This window comes from Kryptolebias marmoratus, linkage group LG3, assembly GCF_001649575.2.
Source record: "Kryptolebias marmoratus isolate JLee-2015 linkage group LG3, ASM164957v2, whole genome shotgun sequence".
NCBI classification, from domain to species: Eukaryota; Metazoa; Chordata; class Actinopteri; order Cyprinodontiformes; family Rivulidae; genus Kryptolebias; species Kryptolebias marmoratus.
This window is the reverse complement of record NC_051432.1, coordinates 21,971,752-21,994,221: the sequence shown is the minus strand read 5'-3', so window position 1 is coordinate 21,994,221 and position 22,470 is coordinate 21,971,752. Positions and strand designations below refer to the sequence as shown.

Genomic DNA, 22,470 nt, shown 5'->3' with positions numbered 1-22,470 from the left:
CCTCCAGAGGATCACGGTGGAAAGATTCCCAGAAAGCATCACTAGAACGTTCTCTAAATAAACCCAGATTTCTTTTTTCTAAAACACGATGACAAAATGTGTCAGAACTTGTTAACTGTATTTTTTTTTTTTTGCTTCAAAATCCTTAAACACATGTCTGTGAGTTATACAGTATGCTTGTTTTTCGATTGAATTTGAAAAAGATTTTGAATGTTTTGCATTAACTTTTAGGAAACTTGTCAGAACAGTGGAGCAATCCTGTGTTTTGCGATTTCAGTTTTACTGACTGTTTTTGTTCTGAAGCTTCTGCAGCCAATTAACACACAACCCCAAATCCCAAAAATCTGCGGCGTTGTGAAAAATGAAAATAAAAACAAAAGACAGTGATTTATAAATCTTATAAACACATATTTCATTCTCAATGGATCATAGGTACACATATCAAATGTTTCAATTAAGAAAATGTACCTTTTTTTGGGAGGGTGATAAGGTAGTTTTGTCCATGACACATCTTGAAAAAGTTGGGATAAGGAAAACAAAAAGCTGTAAAAGTAAATGCTTTGAATAAGAAACAGCTGGAGGAGCATTTTGAGAAAAATTAGGTGAATTGGCAACAGGTCAGTAGGAGGACTGGGTATAAAAAGAGCATTTTAGAGAGGCTGAACCTCTTGGAAATAAAGATGGACCGAGGTTCACCAGTCTGTCTAAAAATAGTGGATTAATTTTAGAATAATGTTGCTCAACATAAATTGGGATAACTATGAATATCCTGTCATTTGCAGTTCATAATATTATCAAAAAATGTCAAGACTCTGGCGAAATAGCTGAGTTCAAAGGACAAGGTTGAAAGTTATTATTGGATGTTGGTGATCTTCAGGCCCTCAGGGGTAACTGCATTAAAATCAGATCTGATTCTGTTCTGGACATCACTGCGTAGACTCAGGAGCACTTCCACAGATCATTGTCTGTAAACACAGCTCACCCTGTCGTCCACTAATGCTGCTTAAAGCTCTATCAGACAGAGAAGAAGCCAGATGTGAACACCATCCAGAAACACCACCATCTTCTCTGGAGCAAAGCTCATTTAAAATCAAATGAGGCAAGGAGGAAAACTGTCCTGTGGTCAGCCAAATCAAAATTTGAAATTTTTGAAAACTTGCAAATACCATGTCCTAAATATGAGAGGGACCATCTGGCCTGTTATCAGCACATAGTTCAAAAGCCTGCCTCTCTGATGGTATGGGGGTGCATTAGTGTTTCTGCCATGGGCAGCTTACACATCTGGAAAGGAACCATCAATGCAGAAAAATATATACAAGTTTTAGAACAACACATGCTCTCATCCAGCAAAAAAATCTAGTAAAAAAGTCCCAGGACTGTTAAACAGCTAGAATCCTGCATCAGACAAGAATGGGGCAACATTTCCTCCAAAACCTCCATCAGCTGGTCCTAGATGTTTACAGACTGTAGGTAAAAGAAAAGGGGATGCTTCACAGTGGCAATGACATGACTCTGTCCCAACCTATTTGAGATATGTTGCTGCCAGTGAACTCAAAATTATTTTCACCCCCAAAATTGTACAATTTCTTAGTTTCAACATTTGACATGTTTATGATGGTCCATTGTGAATATTATATGTGTAGAGGGGTGAAAAATGAGCTCTTAGTAAATTAAAACAATAATTAAGAAAATAGGCACCCCAACATAATTTTTATTTTTGTATTTTGTATTTCTCATTGTAGTGTCAATTTAGATTATCCGATGCAATTCCGCACACAACCGCTAGGGGCGCTGCCGCGTTAGTGGCACAGAAAAGATTGAGCACACAAGAAGAATAAATCTTCCAGTTGAATGAGAAGGAAGCTCAACGTGTGTGTCTCGTCTTTCCTGTTCCACAGGTCAGCAAAAATGTGTTTTTCTGAATATATATATGTTTCTTGGAAGAGTTGAGGAGGTCCTTGGGTCAGCTGTCGACTAATGAGTCGCAAAGTTCGTCTTGTAATCGTTGTGTACGAGGGCGGGACTTGTTCTGGGGGCTGGTTGGAGCTAATGCTAGCGGGCCTGTGCACGTGTGTGTGAGCTAGCTGAGGAGCTAGCTGACGGACAGCAGAGTTCATTTGAGCTTGTGTTAGGCACTTTTTGAGAGAGTTCTCACTCAAGGGACATTGTTCTGGTTTCTCTATTTTATAGATGTGATGTTTTTTATTTTTATTTTATTTTATGGGTTTGTTGAAAAACCTGATAAATCATATCCGTGTGAGGCTGAGCGCCGAGGCACAGTGTTGAAGAGGCATTGCGTTTTTTTTTCAGTTTATATTGAAAGAGTGATTGTTTGGTTTAAAGTTATATTAGTCATTTCCGATGTACTGAAGTTAATAGTTCTCTACTGAAGTATGTGATACCTGAAGCATGTTGCATATGAAGTATGTTTATAACACAAGAAGAATAAATCTTCCAGTTGAATGAGAAGGAAGCTCAACGTGTGTGTCTCGTCTTTCCTGTTCCACAGCATCACACGTTGAGGGAAGATCATCTAACACATTACCCTCAGCCATCCTAGGTTGCAGGGTAACATATGGTTATATTAGATTTGTAAATCAAAGCATTTTGTAAAAATGTACATTTTGCACAACGTCCCAACTTTTTCTGAACTGGGTTTGTAAAATACCAGTAATGCTTAATCCATCAAAAATACATTTTCCTTTTGTTCTGCCAGAATAGTTTGTTTTTCAGTAAACAACTATCAAGCTGCTAATACACTCCTAAATTCAGCAGATGATCTGTTAAAAGTCAGCGCTGTGATGAGCACCACTTCAACATCTTTTTCCTCAAACAAACCTCCTTTTGGCTTTTAAAAGTTCTTGTCAGACTTTACAAATGAGTTGCAGAGATAAATGTGCACCTGAGAGGCATAAAGTCAAAGGGTTTTGTGTAATTTCTCTTTTATTTGAGGTAAACCTTTAAAAAGTCGACTTTAGGGAGGAAATGTACATCTAGGAATTGTGTAAGATTTATTAAATATAGATATAATAGGATTGTTGCTGCACAATTCTTTTGCCAAATCTTCCTTTCATGGCCAAAAATAAAAATGCATGTCTTAAATTTTGCCCTTGATTTAGCTGTTAGTACTTGCTGAAAAGAAGAAAGAAACACCAGCAGGAAGGAGTTTGTGATCTGGGATATTGTGTAACTTTTCTTGTCAGATAAAAGTGTGATCTTTAAAAATGGTGTTCTCCATTCAGTGTTATTCTTGAGTCACTGGAGAAACATTAACATGACCTAAAGCCTAAAAACTGGAAGGGGTCTTCCCCTCTGTGCTCAAGCTCTTTTTTCCCCCATCTTTAAAGAGTCTCTCTTATTTGACATCACTTTGCTGTTTCCAAAGTTTCCAGAACAGAGTGAGGGAAGCTAACCTGTATTATTATGACCGTTAATAGTTTGTCGAGACTGTGACCAATGTTACAAGAACCTAAAAACCCAAAACTCAGAAATACTTAACAACAAAGAGTGAACATGACACTGAAACAGAAAACAATGTCAAAAAGCCTAAACCCAATCTGCCACTCAGAGAAGTAGCAGCAGGTGAACACTGTGCCCTTCAAAACTGCTCAAGATGGTACCCGATACAAATCTGATGAATGTTTAATGACATCTATGGGATCCAAAGCCAATCTACACAAGTTCTGTTGCTAAATCCCAGTACCAGACTCTTTAGGATACCTCCAGATGTTCTTTGTTCGTGCCTTGACTTTCTCCATTTTATCAAGCTCAGCATAATCTTGCGAAACTAAAGTAAGTCAATGTGTGCTGTCTTTTCAGTTGCATCTCCGTGAATTATAAAACTGTCAGAAAGAATGTTAGAAGTGTGCACAATGTCCAAAAGGTCTTTCTCAGTCTACTGCTTTACGTCTGTCTGCATGTGTCCTGTGTTAGAGCACGGGTCGGAGATCCAGCGGCGAGGAAATGCAGATCCTGGCTGATGTACAGGTTTGGCTTGACATAAATTTGCAGTTTTGGCGGTTAAGTTTAAAAGTCAGAGGGAAGGGAATGCATTTTGCCAATAAACAAGTCCCTACAAAGTAAAAGTAAACAGATGTGTAACACCAGGGGCTCTTCTGAGAAAGGCCTGCTTCTTTTCGCTTACTTGACAAACAACCAGATCTCGAATTGTGTTGCTTGACACATGTATGCATCACTGGGAACTCGAACGTCTCGAAGCCTGTCAGGGGCTTAGCTGTGACTTTTCTTCACTGTGCTTCAATTCTTGGATGCTTTAGTCTCAAGAACTTAAAGCCAAGATCTCGGATAAAAACAAAAACAAAAAGGAACAGAGAGATGTTTGGCAAGATCCCTAAAAATCCAGGGGTTTATCTATCTTCTGAGAAAGGTTAAGATTTTTTGTTTGTTTGTTTTATATGATATATGGATAAAGGTGGAAAACTCACGAGCAAACTTTCCTTTCATGCCTCAGACAATAATGAATCCACATGTTAAACTTGGACTTTCTGAACACTCATTGCTTTTGATTGATAGTTTATTAACTTACATTAGCCTTGCAAGTAAACCTGCAGCACGTTTTCGTCCTTCAGTGACAGGGTGTTCTCTGAAGTGATGATTTATTGAATGGATAGAAATAGCTTTCGGATGAGTCACATATTGCACCAGAAAGAATAATAACTGCACTGTGCAGAACACAAACTGAACCCTCTCCAATCTGCTTTATTTATACCCTGTCATTAATCAAGAAGAGGGTAACTGTCATCGGACGAATATATATATATAAAATCACCATTAATTTACTGTAAGTCCCCTAACTTGTGTGTTTTAGGAAGTTATGCAGATTTCTTATTAAAGTAGCACAAATGATTAAAACTGAATGAAAAATAATTTTCATTATCTATAAAATAATAGGGAATTTTGATCAGTAGAGTGCAAATATATACATTTTCCCTCACAAAAGCATCTTATATATTGATAAATATTTTTGTTTCTTCAGGGAGCTTCAACCATCAGGCAAAGAAGATTTTTTACACCGAGGTGTTTAAAGGAACAAAAACCCCTCCAGCTTCATTAAACTTAATAATTTGGTTTACTTTAACAGGTCGTCTTACTGAAGTTTTTTTTTTGTCGAATCTCTTCTGGATGACAGAGCACTGATGTCTGCGACATCGTGGCTCAATCCCATTTCACCCTTTACCTTAACACTGTCCCTCAATCGGGCACGTTTATACCAAGGACTGTTTTGTAAGGGGTGGGAAAAATAATGGTTACAATTGAGGATGGATCTTTCAACAACTACAGCTTGTTAATTAAAATTGCAAACCAAGAACCACTCAAAATCTAAGAATAAAAAGTAACAGTAAAAGTATGAAATTGGCTTTCAGACTATCTCTCCTTGTCACAAACTGAGAAACAAAAAGTTTTGGATTAAATTTTTGTCAGAAACTTGCTTTGTGTTAACAGGTTTGGTTTTAAGATCAATTGTAATATTTTTCTAAAACTAACCAAGTATTCTGCCGGAGAAAAAACAAAAGAAGAAAAAAAAAAACCCCAAACTAAAACAAAACCCCTCATATCTTCTGAAACAAACGAGTCCGTTTCAGATAATGCATTAAAGCTTGAGAACTGTCCCCTTTTTAGATTATTTTGTAATATTTCAACTGAATCAAACCCTTCCTTCATTTCAGTTTGACTGTCAATCAGTTGACTTCTTTCATGTCTGTATTTCTGACAGTATAATAAAATACACTCTACAGTCTAATTTTCTCTGCAGTATTCACACTGTAGGACTTGTGTCAGGATTTTGTTTGTAGTGAATCATTCTTACAGAGCCTGCTCCTTGGCCTGTTAAGTCTTCTTTCTGCTCACTCTGCACACCTGGTCCTAATTTGGCAATTAACACACCTGTCCTGTGTCTGTAATCACTCACAATGTATCTGGTTATCAGAGAGACTATGTGTTGTTTACTAGCAGTTTATTTAAGCCTCTTATCTTTGGATTTAGTTTGTCTTTCTGATCTGATCAAGTTTTGCTGCCATCATCTGATGGCAAAGGATCTTCAGGAACAAACTTATCTCTTTTGATGACAAATATCAAGATCCACAGTTTATTTGTTACCTTCCAGGTGTCATGTTGTCTGTGAAATTAATATCAAATCCACATTTCAAATGGGTGTCTTTGTTTATGCTTGATTATTTTTGTGAAAAAAGACAAACAAAGAAAACATGAATGATGTAACAAACCAAGAAAGCAGGTGGAGATTTATTAAAGTTTGTTGAAAGCAGATTTTATTTTCCCCTCCTACAGTAGGTTCCTAAAGTATTGGTGTGAAGTTTGAGTTCCCCAATCAAGTTGGCTTTTGTCAGTAAGTGGAGCCTCAAAATCTACATTTGAACAACATGTTGAAACCTGAATGGGGCTTTGCTGGGTCAAGTGGCTTTGACCTCTGCTGATGGCTGAAACCCTGCAGACTTTCCAGTCTTGGCAAGCACAAAGTGTTGACATTTACACTCCGAACAGAAATGTCTGGAGTTTTAAACTGATCTCGGCTCAAAGTGTCATTCTTGTGCCAAGAGCTTTAATTAGCTGCACCTGCCAGTGGCAACTTGGTCATCAAGATGTCATGGCACTTAAGAAAAATTCAAAACTATCCAACTAAAGGCCTAGAATTCGAAGGAATGCAGATCGGCCACTACTTTTCATGCCAGAGTTTTAAACAAAGATGACATGTAATGTGTAGCACTCTCAGCATGTGTTAGGGACAAAGCTCAGCAACTTCCTCATTAGATTCTTGCTCAGTATCTGTAAAATTGGCTTGGCTACGGCAGCTATCTTGCATTGGATCGACTCCCAAATTTAATTAGTTGTAAATGTACATCCAATTATTACATTCTGACATTTTCATTCAAGTCTGTCCAGTGGTTTTGCTAACAGACAGAGAAACAGACTCTTTTTTTTTTACACACACACAAATACAGGCAAAAATGCAAGCTATTTATTTTTACATTGTGTGATGCAGATATACATATATTTTCTAAGTTAAAGTGCTCGTACTGCATGTAGATATGGATAATATTTATCATAATCAATGTTTTGTTGCTGCACATTGCATTTATGATGTAAGGACAAATTATTTGTTAGAAATTGGTGGTTTAAAGTTGAGACATCATGCTTAAGTTTAGATAAATTCAGCAATGCACAAAGCTGTTATGTGCCACAGTATAACTGCTTCCAAGCCGAACAAAAATGATTGATTTTACATATAAATGCAAAGGCAGTTTTACAATAAATTATTATTCAGTTTTGGTTACTTATATAGGTGATACAATTACATAATTTCAAAGTGAGAAAATTCATGCACAACTCGCCTGACTGCAGGCAAAATAAATCAAGACAAAATGCAACATCTGCATCATGAGTGGTAATTTAACCTGTCATCCACTTTACGGCTATTATACACACATGCTTCGTTCCAGTGTGAAAACATATCAGCACCTATTTCTACCTGTGGGCCTCATTTTTTTTTAATTCACAAAGCCACCTTTTGTTCTTAGACACTGAACAGAGAGGTGAAAGGTCAGCTGTGATTTTTCATTTGAAGACGTAGTACCTCTCAAAGTGCACCAACCATTTATCTTTCTTCAAATTCATAACAAATACTTCATTAATCTAAATACAGTCTTCACGTGTGTGATTTGGAGTGTTACCTCACGAAGTGACACTAGCGCGGTACATTTTCCAGTGCTGCTTTTTCCCAAAGTTTATCTCATGTGGGAGTGATTCAGAACCGTGTTTGACTTGATGGATTGCAGATAGTCACTGTTCTCGCTTTCAGAAGTTATTACAGTTATTACAGTTATTAGAAGTAAAAAGATCAAGACTGAGGCTGTCCATGTTCAGACAGGCTTTAAATGTGGTGGAGGAGTGGATAAAACGAGAAACGGGAAGAAATAATTGACACACCTGCAAATCTCTCATGAACTGGAAAGAAAACTATAAAATGCTGACATGCATCAGCAGACATACGGTGGTCAGGGTCTTTATGTCTCAACCTTTCAGAAAAAGGCTGTTTGGTCTAATTTCTTTCTGTGGTCACTCAGCTTCAGATCAGCTTCTGGCCAGCAGCAGTTATCAGGATAAACAGATGTTTGAGGAGCTGTGTTATCACGCCTCTGAAGTCAGAGGTGATAATGTTTTTTGCTCATGTCTGTGTGTGAATTTGTTTGTACTGTTAGGAAATATCTCACAAACCACTGGATGGTTTTGAGTTTAACTTTCAGAAGTAAACATCTACAACCCTTTACCTTTTGGAGTTAACCTGATTCGACATGGCTGCTGCAGAAAAGCAATCTTAGAAAAACACAAAAATGGCTGTTACTCCCCGATTTATAGATGCTGAGCTAAAATTTGGTGTTAGCAGTTCAGAGCCGTCTCTTTATGCTTATATTTTGAGTGCTAATCAGTTGCCTGAGATCCTGTTTGTCTGTTAGCAAAATACATCATAAACCACTGACTAGAATTTATGAAACTTCATGATTCATGAAAGATGACCACTACAGCTGATTGCATTTATCCTACACAAAAATTGCGATACCTCAGTGAATTTTACAAATATTGAGCTCAAATCTGATGGGGTAGTAGGTGACAGACATTCACAACAGATACTCTAACTCACATTATCTAAATTAAAGGCCTAATATTCAATATTAGACCTTTAAGATAAGGTAAGGAAATTGATTTGTGGAGACCTTGCATATGACTGTGTCAGCACAATGTGTGGGTTCCTCAAGAACCTGCAGAGAACCACACAGGAAAACATGACAAACCTGTTCTTTGCCATTTAAAACTTCTAATTTAATAAAACAATATCATTTTATTATGAACTGTTAAATGTAAAAAGGGATTAAAAATAATCTCTTTTAAAATCAGTCCATGAACCCTTGAAAGGTTTACGGACATTTTCAAGTCAAAGCATTAGCTTTTTACAGTTCTTCCTCTGCTTCTCTTTGCTTTCCCACTGGCTAACCTTTCCATGCCCTAACTGAAATTAATGTGATGTAAAACTGGAACCTGTCTGCTGTAATGTTCAGAAACTTCCCTCCTTTCTTTTTTGACATCTATCCTCCATCAGCATTCCATTTCAGCTGTAGGCTAAATGCAGAATGTGCTCAGAGGTTTCAAAGACCAACAGCAAGTGGGTTGCAGCTCCTGCTACACAGAACCTCAAAGATCCATTTTCCAAACTTTATTTATTGCTGGCAGGCAGAAGATTAGGCTCGAATCTCCTCCGGGATGCAGCGCACTGTTGGTGCTCGGCCAGCAGTTTTCAAACTGAGCTAAGAGGTGTGGGGAGGATGAGGCGTCCTGCTCAGTAACAGATTTATGGGAGCTTGGTTTGGTGATAGTTCATGATTCAAGCAACAAGTGAACTGCAAGTGATACTTTAAAGGTTTGGAGGAATTCACGTGGGTTTACGAGGATTAGCTTTTTTTAAAAAAAATCAAGTCATTTACCACCCAAAGTGCGTTCACATTTAAACATTATTTAAAAGTACTTTGAAGGATTTTTATTATGGTAAAACTTACATTTCCTTCACTTCTATTTGATATAAACTCAAACAGGAATTAATAAGTTGCAGGCAGGCACTAATCTTTTCTCAAAAAAAAAAATAACCCATTGATTTGCATATTGACAGAAAACCAAAAGATCGGACTAAAAAGAAGGGAAGAGAAAACCAGCGAGTATAACTCCTGAGAGGGACGATTTCTTTGTGTGTTTTAATTGAGGAATAGAAAACATCTAATAACAAGGTAATATGGTAAAGAATCAGGTTTCTGGGAATAACTAGAAGCTAAAACAGAAAAGTATAAATTTTAAATCATGTCACAAATAATTGAAAATAAAAAACAAGGCCCACAAGCACGACAAGCATATTAGAATGTTAAACCTCTTCACAAAGTGATCAGATTTGTTTAAGAATATATAATATGTAACTGTTTATAATTCTTCCTGAACAAGCAACCTTCAACTAAAAGATGAACATAAAGAAACATTCATATATTCGTTGTTATTAAGCTGAGTTTCTGAGCAATCAGAAAACCTTCGACTTCAACGGGAGCCATTCAGCCTCCAGAGCATTAAATCCCTGAACTGGTATTTATGATATGATATATTCTAGGAAATAAAAAAAATGGATTCAGTTTTATAAACTAATCTTGCTTTTATAAAAGAGAAAAAAAATCTAGAATAAATTTCTCTACTAATTTTAAATGCAAAGCAGACACACACACACATGCATACACACACACTGGCTAAGTTATGAGCGTCTTCTTGATGCTTGTTGGTATAAGCCTCAGTGTTCCTTGCTGTCCTGTGGCTGTTTTTGTTAATAATTAGTCTCAAAGCATTTCTCCTGTGTGGTACAGTAGGAGTTCAAGAGTCAAGAATTTAACTCATTTAAGTTCTCTGGAAGTTGCTGTCTGATAAAACAATAATAAAACCACAAAGTTGTTTGAGATTCTAATTAAACTGAAATGACATCAGCAGGAGTAACCATCGTATGAATACAGTTTGGGACTTCTTACAGCTTCAGTGTTTTGTGTTTCTTTATTGAATCCAGTATTAGTTTCTGCTTTGTTCTTCCATTGAAAAAGGAGCTTTTAGCTTCCTGCTGCCAACTGAAACAGATACAGAACTCACAGAAGAAGAAGCTTCAGGAGTTGCTGAAAATGAGTGCCAGAGCGTTGGCAACACCGTTCCGTCTGTTCTAAAGGTTTCCATGGGAAGAAATCTCCGGTCCATATTAAAAAAAGCTAAGAGACAATACATCTGTTATACTGATGAGTACAGAATGGATTCTTAACTCAGACTTCTCCGAATCAAAAAGTTTGAAACTCTAAAGCTTTAAAGTGTCAAGTTTTAAAATCTTGTCACTGAATATTTTTTCTTTTGATAAAGGAAACTCCACAATATATATATACTTTCACTTTTTTTTTTTTTTTTTTTACCAAAGTGTCAGACACAGAATAAGGGGCACAACTTAAAAGCCTTTTTTTTCATGGTTTTGATCAATCCTAAACCCACAAGAATCTTAAAGCTTACAGCACACCTAATCAAGACATACTCTTTTTTTTCTCTGGACATAGTTTAAAAGCTTTAAGAAATAGTTTAGCAATGTTTTCTTACATTTAGATAAGGTTGAAACATTTCCTTTTATTTTGGTTTTGTAGTTGCAAACCATCTTTTTCCACAGCTTTATGATGCTTTTAAAACCCACAGACTCCACAAAAAGCACATTTTTAAATCAACTTTTGCGCATTTAATTCCTAAACTTCTGTGTGATCTATGATAACCCTCAGACAAATGTAAGTCCTTTAGTTTGAACACAAGTGGCATTACGAGTCAGAGATGGGGGGGCAGCAGTTTACCACCAGACGCTTAACCGGCAAGTCACATAAATGAAGGCAGGACCTTGTCCCTGAACCACATCAGAACAAATGGGTCACACCAGAAGTTTAATTCCTCACTAGCCTCTGTATAAACACAGAGAGGGGGAGGCAGAGGAGGAGGAGGAGGAGGAGGAGGAGGAGGGGGTAAGGCTGAGTGATGAAGGATGAGAAGGATTTCACAAGCCAGTCAGAAAGAGGAGAGAAGGGATTGAGGGAAGATTATTTCAGAGATGACTGATTGACTTTTATGAGTCAAAAGAAAGCATTAAAAAAATGTGCTGAAAGGCTTCTTTGCATAAACATAACAGCATTCTTCGGCAAATACATGTGGCCAAAATTGCTATTAATTTTAGGAGGATCAGATGGCAAACTTTTAAAAACAAATCTCACAGATGAGCGTGGGAATGAGAGGAAGAAAAAAGGGGGAATGGGGTGAGGAAATAAATGTTTAATAAGTGCGAGACATTAAAGTCTTCCCTGCTTCATCTCTCCTAAAAGCTGATTATAAATATGAACATGTTGCTTGATAAGGAAATTTAGACAGAAAAATGGACAAAATATGAGTTTGAACGTCATGTTACTTTGATGAGTGAGGCGCTGCTGGTGGATGAGGTGTTGGAGGGAAAACGAGGATTAACGGTGACATAAAAGATTTGATTTCCTGTTTCCTAAACCTGACATACTTTTAGATACAATTCCTCCTCAGTTCTGAATGTAATTAAGTGCAAAGAAATTACATTTTTCTAAATAAATGGTAAAAAAAAAAACTTTTTCTAATAAATTAGGGGTAAAAAATTTTTTTCCAGTGTTTATAAATTCTTGTTTGTTAAAGTTCTTTATTTTATGTATTCCTTTATAGAATTTTTAAAGTCTAATTCTCAAGTTTTTATATTCTTTGTGATGTACTGTCTTTTTATTTGTTTGTTTCAATCTGTTTTAGGTATGTGAAAGATTTTCTACGTGCAAAACTCAAATTTCAATGTAAAATGCTGATTTTTCAAAAATAAATATATGTCTCCATGTAATTCTGTTTTTGTCTCACGCCTCCAAAGACACAAGAAGCCAAAAAGCTCAGACTTGATATTTTTAATTTGATATAAAGTTTAAAAACACACAAAACAAAGGGCAGAAGTGTTGTGTGTTTTTTCTGTCTGCTGACTGGATTTTGTTTGTTTATGACTGAAGAGAAGATTTTACGTCAATAACTTGCTGTTTGTCAAAGACAAACCAAGCAAATAAAAAGATTTGGCTCAAAACTGCCATAATATAATCCACTTATTTCTAAAAATATTATAATTTAACAAAATATGTTGTGCATGCTTTAAACAAATTTGGATTTGATACTAAAAAAAATAATAACTGCAGAAAAAACACAAACACATTTATTGTAATTATTATTTTAACTTGGTAAAGGAAAACTTTTCACTCAGATTTTTTCTTTTTTTTGGAGAACAGTTTTGTGCAAAAGTCTTTAGTCATCCCTAACCATTTCTTTTTTTTTTTTACAGTTTGCTTCCTTGGAGCCAAAGTTTCTTGTATTTTTTTTCTACAATAATTCTTTGAGTTTTCTGAAAGCTTTTGCTTTTTTTACTCATTTTTTTCTTCAGTCACTTTTAGCCCTGTAGTTGAACTTTTTCAGAGAAATGTGTTTTAGTATGTTTGTCAAGTTATATGTTTGTTACCTATAAATAGGCTGTTTAACTCAAGCGATAAACCAGTAGTAGTCCAGAAAACCCAGAGAATTATTGATCAGGACCAAAGATTTCCAGAGAGTCTTGCTGTTTGATAGAATCTAAATACTTTTTGGTGCGGTTTAATGCTTTAATTTGCACAGTACTGTGTATTGAAATGATTCAAAACTACTCATTTAAATAAAAGTGATTAAGCAGTCATGAAACCTCACACTGTGCTAAAAATCCCTGTTATTCCTGACCTTGTTGATGACGGCTGACACTGACTGAGTTGGTTGAAACTTCCAGCTCTGCTCAAATAAACCATACTAACATAAAGCCACCCACATCATTCATCAACAGCTATGCAGAAAGCAGAAAAGGAAGTGAATTTCAGGGTTTTCAGAGATGTTTAGGAGGCTAATAAACGGATATTTCAGCCTCTCCGTCACGGTGTATTTCCCAATCCAAACTGTCTCATGTCTTTGTTTTTCCTGACAGTGACTCGGTATGTGAAGGTCTCAGCTGTCACTCAGAGTGATGGTGGAGAGGGTTGGACACGCAGGCGAGCTCTGACACCTGCTGGAGAAAGTTCACATTAAAACAGAGCTGATTTGTAAGTCAGTGCTGCTCCCTGATGGACGTGTTAGTTGTTGTTTAATGTCTGCCATGATGACAGCATGAGGCCATTACCACGTGGTGAGTCCAAATAAACATAAACAAAAGTTTGTTAAAGTGGACATTTATTGTAGATCTAAAGATTCTTTCCTCCAATGCAAGATTGTTAAACCTAAATAGGTGAATATAAGATCACTAATGAGTTAATTTGATTTTCTCTTTTTAAACCAGTAATTTAGCTGATTTATTTCATGGAGTTATCTTGTTTATTTTAAAGATGAAGTGGGATGCAATGCTTAAAACACTGCGTTGGCTTCCTGTCTTTTAGCAGATGTTCCTGGCAGGTTGCTGTTGTGTTTGTCTGCCTCTCTGTCATCTCGTTCCTCCAGCCGGTTGAAGAAGATGACCACTCTTCCTCACTTCTTCTCTTCTCGTTTCAGAGTAGTCTTCTTACACAAAGTCCCAAAGATGTAAAAAGAGTTGCCTTTGTGTAAAAGCTCAACTCATCAAACAGAAATGCAACAACTGGTGTTAATTAGATCTTCCACTAATTACATAATATCTCTCTCTAACGCTGCTGTGTGAGGTGAAGCGTAAAGGAAAAGGAGAATGCTGTCTTTGTCGACTTTACGCTGAACATCGTTTTAGAACCACTGAACAGAAGATCCTGACAGTTTGTAAAAATCTGAACTCAGTTCCTAAATCCACTCCTGTCCTCAAAAACAAACAGCTGTGAATTAGAAGGAATCTAAATATGAAAATACAAACGACACCTTAAAGAAATCAGGATAAGTCTTGAAAAGCGCCTCAGTAATTAAAGTTGCAGGGAAGTAGGGAATAAACAAAAATACCCATCTCAAACACACTTTGCTTTTCTTTTTTTGTAATAAGATACTGCACGATTTAAAAATGTGTTTTATGGACTTAATAACTAGAAACCTGTCAGTGAAACTAATAAAAAAAGTTAATTATTGCAATTTGTTAAATAATATTTGTAAAATCTTCATATTTTAAATGATTTCTTCTCCTGTTTGTCATCATGTTAAAAGCTTTGTGCCGTGATAGAAGCCTGCAAACGTCCCCGGTTCTGGGTCACCACTCGGAGCTCGCAGTATGAAAAGCCTAACCTCTCCCTCCCCTCGGCGTCCCCCTGAAAGCTGCACAGAATAATGAGCAGTAAACAAGGGGAGCAACAGGCTGGCAGAAGAGGGGGTACCCAACTTGAACTGAAGACTGACAAAGGATGGAGGGTGTTTCCATGGCAGCAGTCAAGTTGTTTGAGTCACATGGTCTGAGGGGGGGTAGGGGGGTTCTGCTGAAAGCTGAGAGAAGTTCTGGAAGCGGTCTTCAGTCCATGTTTTGGATGCGGATAGCAGCATGAGTGGAAGCCAGCAGGACCGAGCCCTGATGGCAGAAAGCCTCCGTCTGAATGAGACGGCAGCTTTGGGGCTGCAGAACAGGGAGCTGAATGGACCTCTGATCGGTCGGTAAAACTTCAGCACTCATTGCTTTTTGTCTTTTATTAAAAGTACAGTCACTGTAAAACTACAGGCTGTGATGTTATGTGTTTCTATACAGAGTTCAGAGTAACTAACATCATCTTCATCACCTTGGCACTTTGTATCCTCGCTGGGACCGGCCTGTACTGCATCAGTGTGTGCTACAACCGCACCAGGTGAGGAGGAGGAGGCGTGCTCTGATTAAATCACTTCTTCAAACCATCTTCTCTCTTTCGCTTTTGACACCCTCTGACATTTGGACTTTTTAGTTTATTTAAATTGATTTTATGTGTTTTTAATTAAAAGGCTCTTTTACTTTAATTAGTTTATTCTTTTGTGTCTTGTGGCTGTCGTTAAACTTCATTTATTGTACTGTTCAGCACTTTGGTCCTGTGGTTGTTTAAAGTACTTTAAAAATCAAGCTGGTATGATATGGCATTTAGTCTTAAAAATAACAAAACACTTTAAAGATCACTTTAAGGATAATCCTTCAGGCTCAGAAACATCCACGTTCACAATCACAGACTTCCTTTTGCTTTAAGAGATTTAAACACACATGAAACAGATTGGATTTTTCAGTTTTTCAATATAAAGATCTTGCTTTCAGCTTTAATAAAATAATAATCAGGATTAGATATGATGTATAGCTTAGATAAATTACAGACCAGGCACACTGTATTTGATTAAATGTTCTGCATATTGATACTCAAACTAGTAGAAACACCTGCACAAAAGTCTAACCTTTTAAAAAAAAAAAAAAAGAATTACTTTAAACTAATTGGGACTTCCCTCACTGATTTTAGAAGTAGGTTTTATTTTTATTTTTTTAACATTTCATTTTAAATTTGACAGGGTAAAGATGGTCTGTTAAAAACATCTTTTATTCTTTTTTTATTTTTATTCTTTTAAAAACAGAATAGAAAAAATCTAAATATGAGTTTCCTGATGGCTGATATAGAAGAACTATTTTTCTTGTTTTGGCCAATATGAATTTTTCATTCAACAAAATATATCAATATTTGCTAATCTTACATAAATGTATATTGTACAGGCATGGCCAATTGCCATTTTTTAAAAAAGAGACTAATATAGGCCAATTCATCAGTCTGTCTTTATAGAATAGAATCATCCTTCTTATCACTGTATGGCTTTTATACAAAAAGATTTAAAATGCGATGCCTGGAATTTGAAGGAGAATGAGTTCTAGCCTTTAAATTCAAACAAATTCATATGGAAATATAAACTAACCTTCAGGATGATTGATGCAGTTACTGCTGTTTTTATTTTTTGTCACCAGGCAGTCAAAGAGAGCTCATGTTTATGAGAGTGCCATGACCCGCGGAGAGCCGCAGGATCCTGTGGCGGTCAAAGGTGTGAAGAGGTCGACCAGCTTCATCAACCCCCTGGCCTTCTTCAGGAAACCAGAGGCAGCCAAGGACAACTCCAGGATCTACTACATCTACAGCAACCCTCTGCCTGTTGGGTTAAAGGAGGAAGAGGAGGAGGAGCGTAACAAAGCCAGATCAGAGCAGACGGCGCTGTCGGTTCCTCTGTCCTCAGAGTACGTCAGTGAGCCCAACAGCGGCCTCGTCCTGGATCCCCCCATATTTTACATGCAGCTTTAGAGCGTTAGAAGGAAAAACGTTGAGGTTAGATTCAGACTCGAGTTTAAGCCCCCGAAGTTAAGCTATCAAACGTTTGTGCAGAACATAAAGGGTTTGTTCATTAATTTTATATGTAAGTAAGTTGTAATAGAAAACAATGTTTAAACTGTGACAAAAAGTTGTTTAGTTTTATATCACTCTAAAAAAACCTGACAAGTTAACTCTGGTGAGCATCTTATGATGCATTTATAAAAACAGGAAATTCTTGATTTCTGATCTTCATGTTAGAAAAACTAAAAATTCTTGGTTTGGTAACTGTTGGCATTTCCCAACCTGTAATTCATCCTAAATTATAACTCAAAAAGCAGTTCACACAGTAAATACAAAATCTTTTTATTTATCCTCCTTTATCCAATTAGAAATAAAATAGATTATTATCTTAGTACTGCTTTGAGTGCAAATCATTTAACATGTTTTTTGAATTGCAAAATGAACTCAAAGCCATCTGAAGCCATGTTTTTTCCTCAAACTTTGTTCACATGTAGACGTAGGAAATTATATTTTTGAGGTATATATTTTTACTTTCAAGGCAAGTAAAATGTAAACTTTAGCTTGGTGATTGGGTCAGAGAACTGAATCAGGATTAAGATCCTACAGGAACCAATGAGAATCATTAGTCTCATCTTATATGTTGCTAGTTTGTTATATATTAAAAATAAAGATTCAGCTGAATCATCTTTTAGAAACCATGCAGTTCATGGGGGGAGGTTTTTCTCTGTTTGACAGATGTTAATCCATTATTTAGGTTAATAATAAGTGTGAGAAATCCAGCTTTTTAAATGTCCAACAAATTTGTTTTCACTTAGCATTTTAAAAGTTCGATCAATACTTCACAACAAAAAAGGTTTTTGTTGCAAACAGTTAAGAGACTTATAAATGCTTCATGAATTAAAAATTAGGCTGAACTGAGTTCTAAAGTAAAGTTGTTTTTATTTATTTGATGACAATGATGTATTTTTCTTACATGCTGTACCTTAAAAAATTCAAATGTTTTGTAAATTATTTCCATTAAAGAAATAAATTTCAATCACTCACATTTGTTTTGAGGCGCAAGGGGGAAAAAAAGTGTCAAAGTTCTTGATTTTTATCAATCTTTATTAAAACTGGTAATGTAATGTGCTTTACAAAAGAAGCTGAGTGTAAGACACGGAGAAAGATGAGAAAAATACAAACGATTATCAATGCAGAGCAGTCAGTAAGTTCTCCTGGGCGATCCCATCGGCTTGTAAAAGAGTTCGTCCTCAGATGATCGGCTGAGTCTCTCTGATCAGCCAATCCAAAGCCTCCATCCTGCCCTGCCTCTCCAGCTCGCCTCCGACCACCTCCCGGCACTTCCTGTGGTACTCGTTCACCCAGTCCTTCTGCAGGGCGTGAAGGAAACACACGTCAAACTGTGCGTCCTGTTATATTTGAAGCATAAGGTCCCCAACCTCCGGGCCGTGGACCGGTACCAGTCCGTGGGTCATTTGGTACCGGGCCGCAGAGAAAGAATAATTAACTTACAGTATTTCCGTTTTTTTTTTTTATTTTCGGAGTCTGAATGACATTTATTTTGAAAAACTGACCGGATTCTCTCTCCTACATCCGTCTATGATTCCCTCTTGGTGCGCGTCGAAACGCTTATTGAGGTCACGTGATACGTTACCGCTAAAAACAAACCCACAAGCAGCAAAACGAGTAAAAAACAAACATCTCTGGAAGCCCTAGATGGGACCGTCTCGTTACTGAGAATCAGGCTCAGGGCTCCCACTGATTCAGCATTATGGTAAGTTGTATTCTTTGTCACTTTATATTTGTGGTGTCTCTTATTTTGAAGGGCATGTTTAAACACAGAGAGCATCAGGGGGAGGTGAGGCTGTTATTCATGTCGATAACCCAACACCAGGAAGCAGCTAACAAAGCTGCGAGGACACGTTGGATTTACGTTTATTATGTTTTAAAAAAATACCCCCGTTTTCATGCCGCTCGTATCGTTTTATTTTGTTGTATTTATCTGCCACACCTTTAAAGGCCGGTCCGTGAAAATACTGTCTGATAATGAACCGGTCCATGGAGCCACTGTGTTATACAATAAAATACTGGAGCTGACTGAAGCTTGACAAGTAAAATATTAAACATATAACTGCAGAATGTGTCTCACCTCCTTCTTGGTGAGCAGCTCTGTGTTCATCATTTTCACTTGGATCGGGACCAGAGTCAGAGGCTCAAATGTCAGACTCCCCCTGTTTCTGTAGTTGTACTTCACACATAACAACAACAAAGTATTTTACATTTACTGTCTATTGTTGAGTTTTATGGCTGTTAACATATTGATCTTTAATGATTGTGGTCTTACTTTGGACTTAGACGGGACAACGAGGACCACATTTTCAAGACGGATGCCAAACGATCCATCTTCGTAGTACCCGGGTTCTGGAGGAACAACACGTGAACACAAAAGACAAAACTGGTTTATGGTAGACCTACACAAGAATTAAAAAAGAAAACAAAAACCAAACAGCAACTCTTAAACTTCGAATAAAACCAGAGCTGCTGTCTAAAGATGTCATGTTACAGGAATTTTAAACTTAAAACAAAAGATAGATGATTTTTGTTGATCTCAGACAGTTCCTGTCGTGCTGTTCCTTTACTTCACAAGTATTTATTATTTAAAGTTTGTTGTTGGGAAGGCAGCTACTTCATTCCCTTCCATGTTATATTTTCACCACATGAACATCCTTCCACACATCCATTTTCTGCTGTTTATCTGTGGCCAGGACTCCAGGAGGGAAACCCAGACTTCGATCACTTCAGCGAAAATCTCCAGCTCCTCTTGGGGATCCCAAACCCAGAGAGGACACTTAATCCCTCCAGGGAGTTCTGGTTCTACCCTGATGTCTCCTCAAGTTAAGGTTTTCATTATAGAATTGCCTACTCTCTCTAATATCTAATCCTTATCAAAAACTTGGAAGTGTGGAGTCCCAGGATAGAATAATTGAGCTTTTCTGCACGTATACAGATATAAAAATGACAATCTGTGGTTTTATTTTTCTTACTGTATGATGCACTAACAAAACACAAATTTTCTCCCCCTCTTTGTTGTTTACAAGGATACATAATGTCAAATGTCTTTTAAAATAATCTTAAAAATGCAACTAACAGCCCAACAGTCTGCAGCTTTGAGAAAGATTAAAATATTAATGACGGCTGCAGCAGCTCTTTTCTGCTTCACACATGAAGACATTTCGGAGTGCAGTAACCGTAACGATCGCTGCCCCGCTCCGTGTCATACCGTCACTGACGATCATGCCGGCCTCCAGAGGCTCGTCAGCGAAGGTTTTGTAGCTGATGCCGCAGGGCCCTTCGTGGACGTTGAGGAAGCAGCCCACACCATGACCCGTACCGTGAAGGTAGTCCAGTCCCGCCTCCCACAGCGCCGCACGGGCAAATGAATCCAAGAGGTGGCCTGGAAGGGAATAAAGCGTTACGGCAAAAGGACTGAAAACATGATGCCATTATTTTACATTCTTAGAACAGCTATTTAATTAATAATAATAAAAAAGTTAAACGGACTGTACTTATATAGAGCCTTTCTAGCCAACCAGATCACTTTCTGAGGCCTCATTTATCCGTCCATACAGCTCTCTACTACATCTCTACAAAGTCAATCTGAATAAGTCATTCTATAGGATCTAATCAGTGCTTTAAACTCTATTCATACACTGAAGGGGCACACATCAGAGGCAATGAGGGGTTCAGTGTTTTGCCAAGGGACACTTCGACACGTGACTGCTGCCAGGAATCGAACCTCCAACTCTTTTGTCTTCATCAGATAGTTTACCTCAGTTTTACAAAATCATAATGCCGTGCTGTTTTCATCTTGTTCTTTCAGTGTGTGAAATTATTTTTCTTTGTGAAATATCCTTCAGTTAAAGGTCAGGTTTACTGTAGTGTTGTTATAATTTAATTTACTTACATGAACTGATTTGTTGTTCAAGAGATAAAATAAAACATTTAGATTCAACAAATTATAGATAAACTATATGATTCTTTGAGCTTAACCTTTTTTGTTCTTTTTTTGTCTTTATTGATATAAAAATGAGTAATCTTTGATGATAAAAGTAATGGTCACCTTTCGTTCCGTTGGGGAAAACAGCAGCACTGACAGCTATGTGTCCCTTCAGTACGTAAGTAAAGCACTCCTACGGGAGATAAAAAAGGAAGAAAATAACGTAAAACACAGATAATGTTTAGTTTTATTGAATTGTAATGTTTCCTCTTTACATCCCAGTAAAAATTTATATATTTCAAATGGAGCTAATGAATAAAACCTGTGATAATGAATTCACCTTCTCAAAAACAGACGGCGTCCCAAAGTGCACGGTGCGCGTCACGTCTGTGGTTCCGTCGCTGCAGAACACACACACATAAGATGTATTAATATGGGTACGAAACAGGCCTACAGGTAACAATACAACACAGAGATCCTACTAGTATATAGGATTACATGGCTGGTTAGTTTTAATATAATAATAATAATAATAATAATAAATATTTGCGTACATGTACTGAGCTCCAGAGTCGATCAGGTAAACTTCATTCACGGTGAGAGTTCTGTTGGTTTCAGGCAGCGGTCTACAAGAAGGAAACAAAGATAGACTTTAACACTTTAAACACAAAAATAACACTCATTTCATTTGATCTGCTGTTTGACCTGTAATGTATGATTGCTCCGTTTGGACCCACACTGGAGATGGTGGGGAAACTGAGGCCAACAAAGTGTTTCTGTTGACTGAACGAGACAAGACGGCAAAAAGAAAATGACTGGACAGAAATGAAGTTTTAAAAGCCTGTAAATGGTGTGATTATCCTAGAAGATAAATCACACTGAAAAGCCAGAATATATCAAAACATATTCTCTGTAAGAGTTGCTAATTATTGTTATAATAAACTTACTACTGAAAAGATACCACATTAGGTAAATTAAGTATTTTGCAGCTGAACAGGACAAACTCCCTTCAGGCCTTTAGTGACATGTTTTACTCTTGAGTCCAGCAGAGGAAGTCATTACTGCAAATCGATATAGCTGACAAGATGTAAACTTAATTGATGGAGAAAAAAAAAGTTACAGAAAACAAATATTCACCTGCGGAATTCTTCAGCTTTATCGGCTGCAGAAATCTCAGTTATGTTACCTTTTGGGATCTAAAAACAACAATTAAAACCCACGGTTAGGTGGACAAAGTTTAAAAATACACAGCTACACTTTAAAGCTCAAGTGTCCAATAAGTGATAAAAGATTTCTGACTCTTAAAAAAGGCCCTATCTGTAGTCAGTACTTTAGATTTGTTCTTCAACTACAAGTTTATAAAATGACTGATCAATCAATCAATCAAATTTTATTTGTATAGCACATTTCAGCAGCAAGGCATTTCAAGGTGCTTTACATAATTAAAAAACAAAATAAAAACAGTATGTGACAATGAATAAACAGTAAGAAAGAGAAAAACATCGAAGACATCAAAACCCCGCACTCTAACCCTAATTTAGCCATAAGCAACTCTAAACAGGTGGGTTTTAAGTTGAGATTTAA

The 22,470-nt window shown here is 37.0% G+C and overlaps 2 protein-coding genes across 5 annotated transcripts in view; one reads left to right on the top strand and one right to left on the bottom strand.

Annotated features, from left to right (window-relative positions):
• The first annotated feature begins 8,912 nt into the window (after positions 1-8,912).
• si:dkey-246e1.3 lies at positions 8,913-17,934 on the top strand. 2 transcript variants are annotated; one of them, XM_037974566.1, is made up of 4 exons: positions 8,913-13,816; positions 14,785-15,218; positions 15,314-15,410; positions 16,532-17,934. In XM_037974566.1, exons 2-4 carry the CDS (start codon positions 15,113-15,115, stop codon positions 16,857-16,859), a joined length of 531 nt encoding a protein of 176 aa, XP_037830494.1. In that variant the 5' UTR covers positions 8,913-13,816; positions 14,785-15,112; the 3' UTR covers positions 16,860-17,934. The 2 variants fall into 2 exon arrangements, with proteins under 2 accessions (XP_037830494.1, XP_037830493.1); XM_037974565.1 differs by having other exon boundaries at positions 8,913-15,218.
• A 41-nt stretch (positions 17,935-17,975) lies between these two features.
• xpnpep1 (X-prolyl aminopeptidase (aminopeptidase P) 1, soluble) overlaps positions 17,976-22,470 on the bottom strand; it is a 12,254-nt gene continuing 7,759 nt past the window's right edge. For all 3 annotated transcript variants that reach the window (XM_017425559.3, XM_017425558.3, XM_017425556.3), the window contains exons 12-20: positions 22,024-22,082; positions 21,592-21,669; positions 21,441-21,512; positions 21,227-21,287; positions 21,010-21,079; positions 20,170-20,343; positions 19,234-19,310; positions 19,039-19,137; positions 17,976-18,259 (exon numbers count right to left, since the gene is read on the bottom strand). In XM_017425559.3, coding sequence (XP_017281048.1) covers positions 18,140-18,259; positions 19,039-19,137; positions 19,234-19,310; positions 20,170-20,343; positions 21,010-21,079; positions 21,227-21,287; positions 21,441-21,512; positions 21,592-21,669; positions 22,024-22,082 — 810 coding nt within the window. In that variant the 3' untranslated portion in view covers positions 17,976-18,139. The remainder of the gene's footprint in view (positions 18,260-19,038; positions 19,138-19,233; positions 19,311-20,169; positions 20,344-21,009; positions 21,080-21,226; positions 21,288-21,440; positions 21,513-21,591; positions 21,670-22,023; positions 22,083-22,470) is intronic.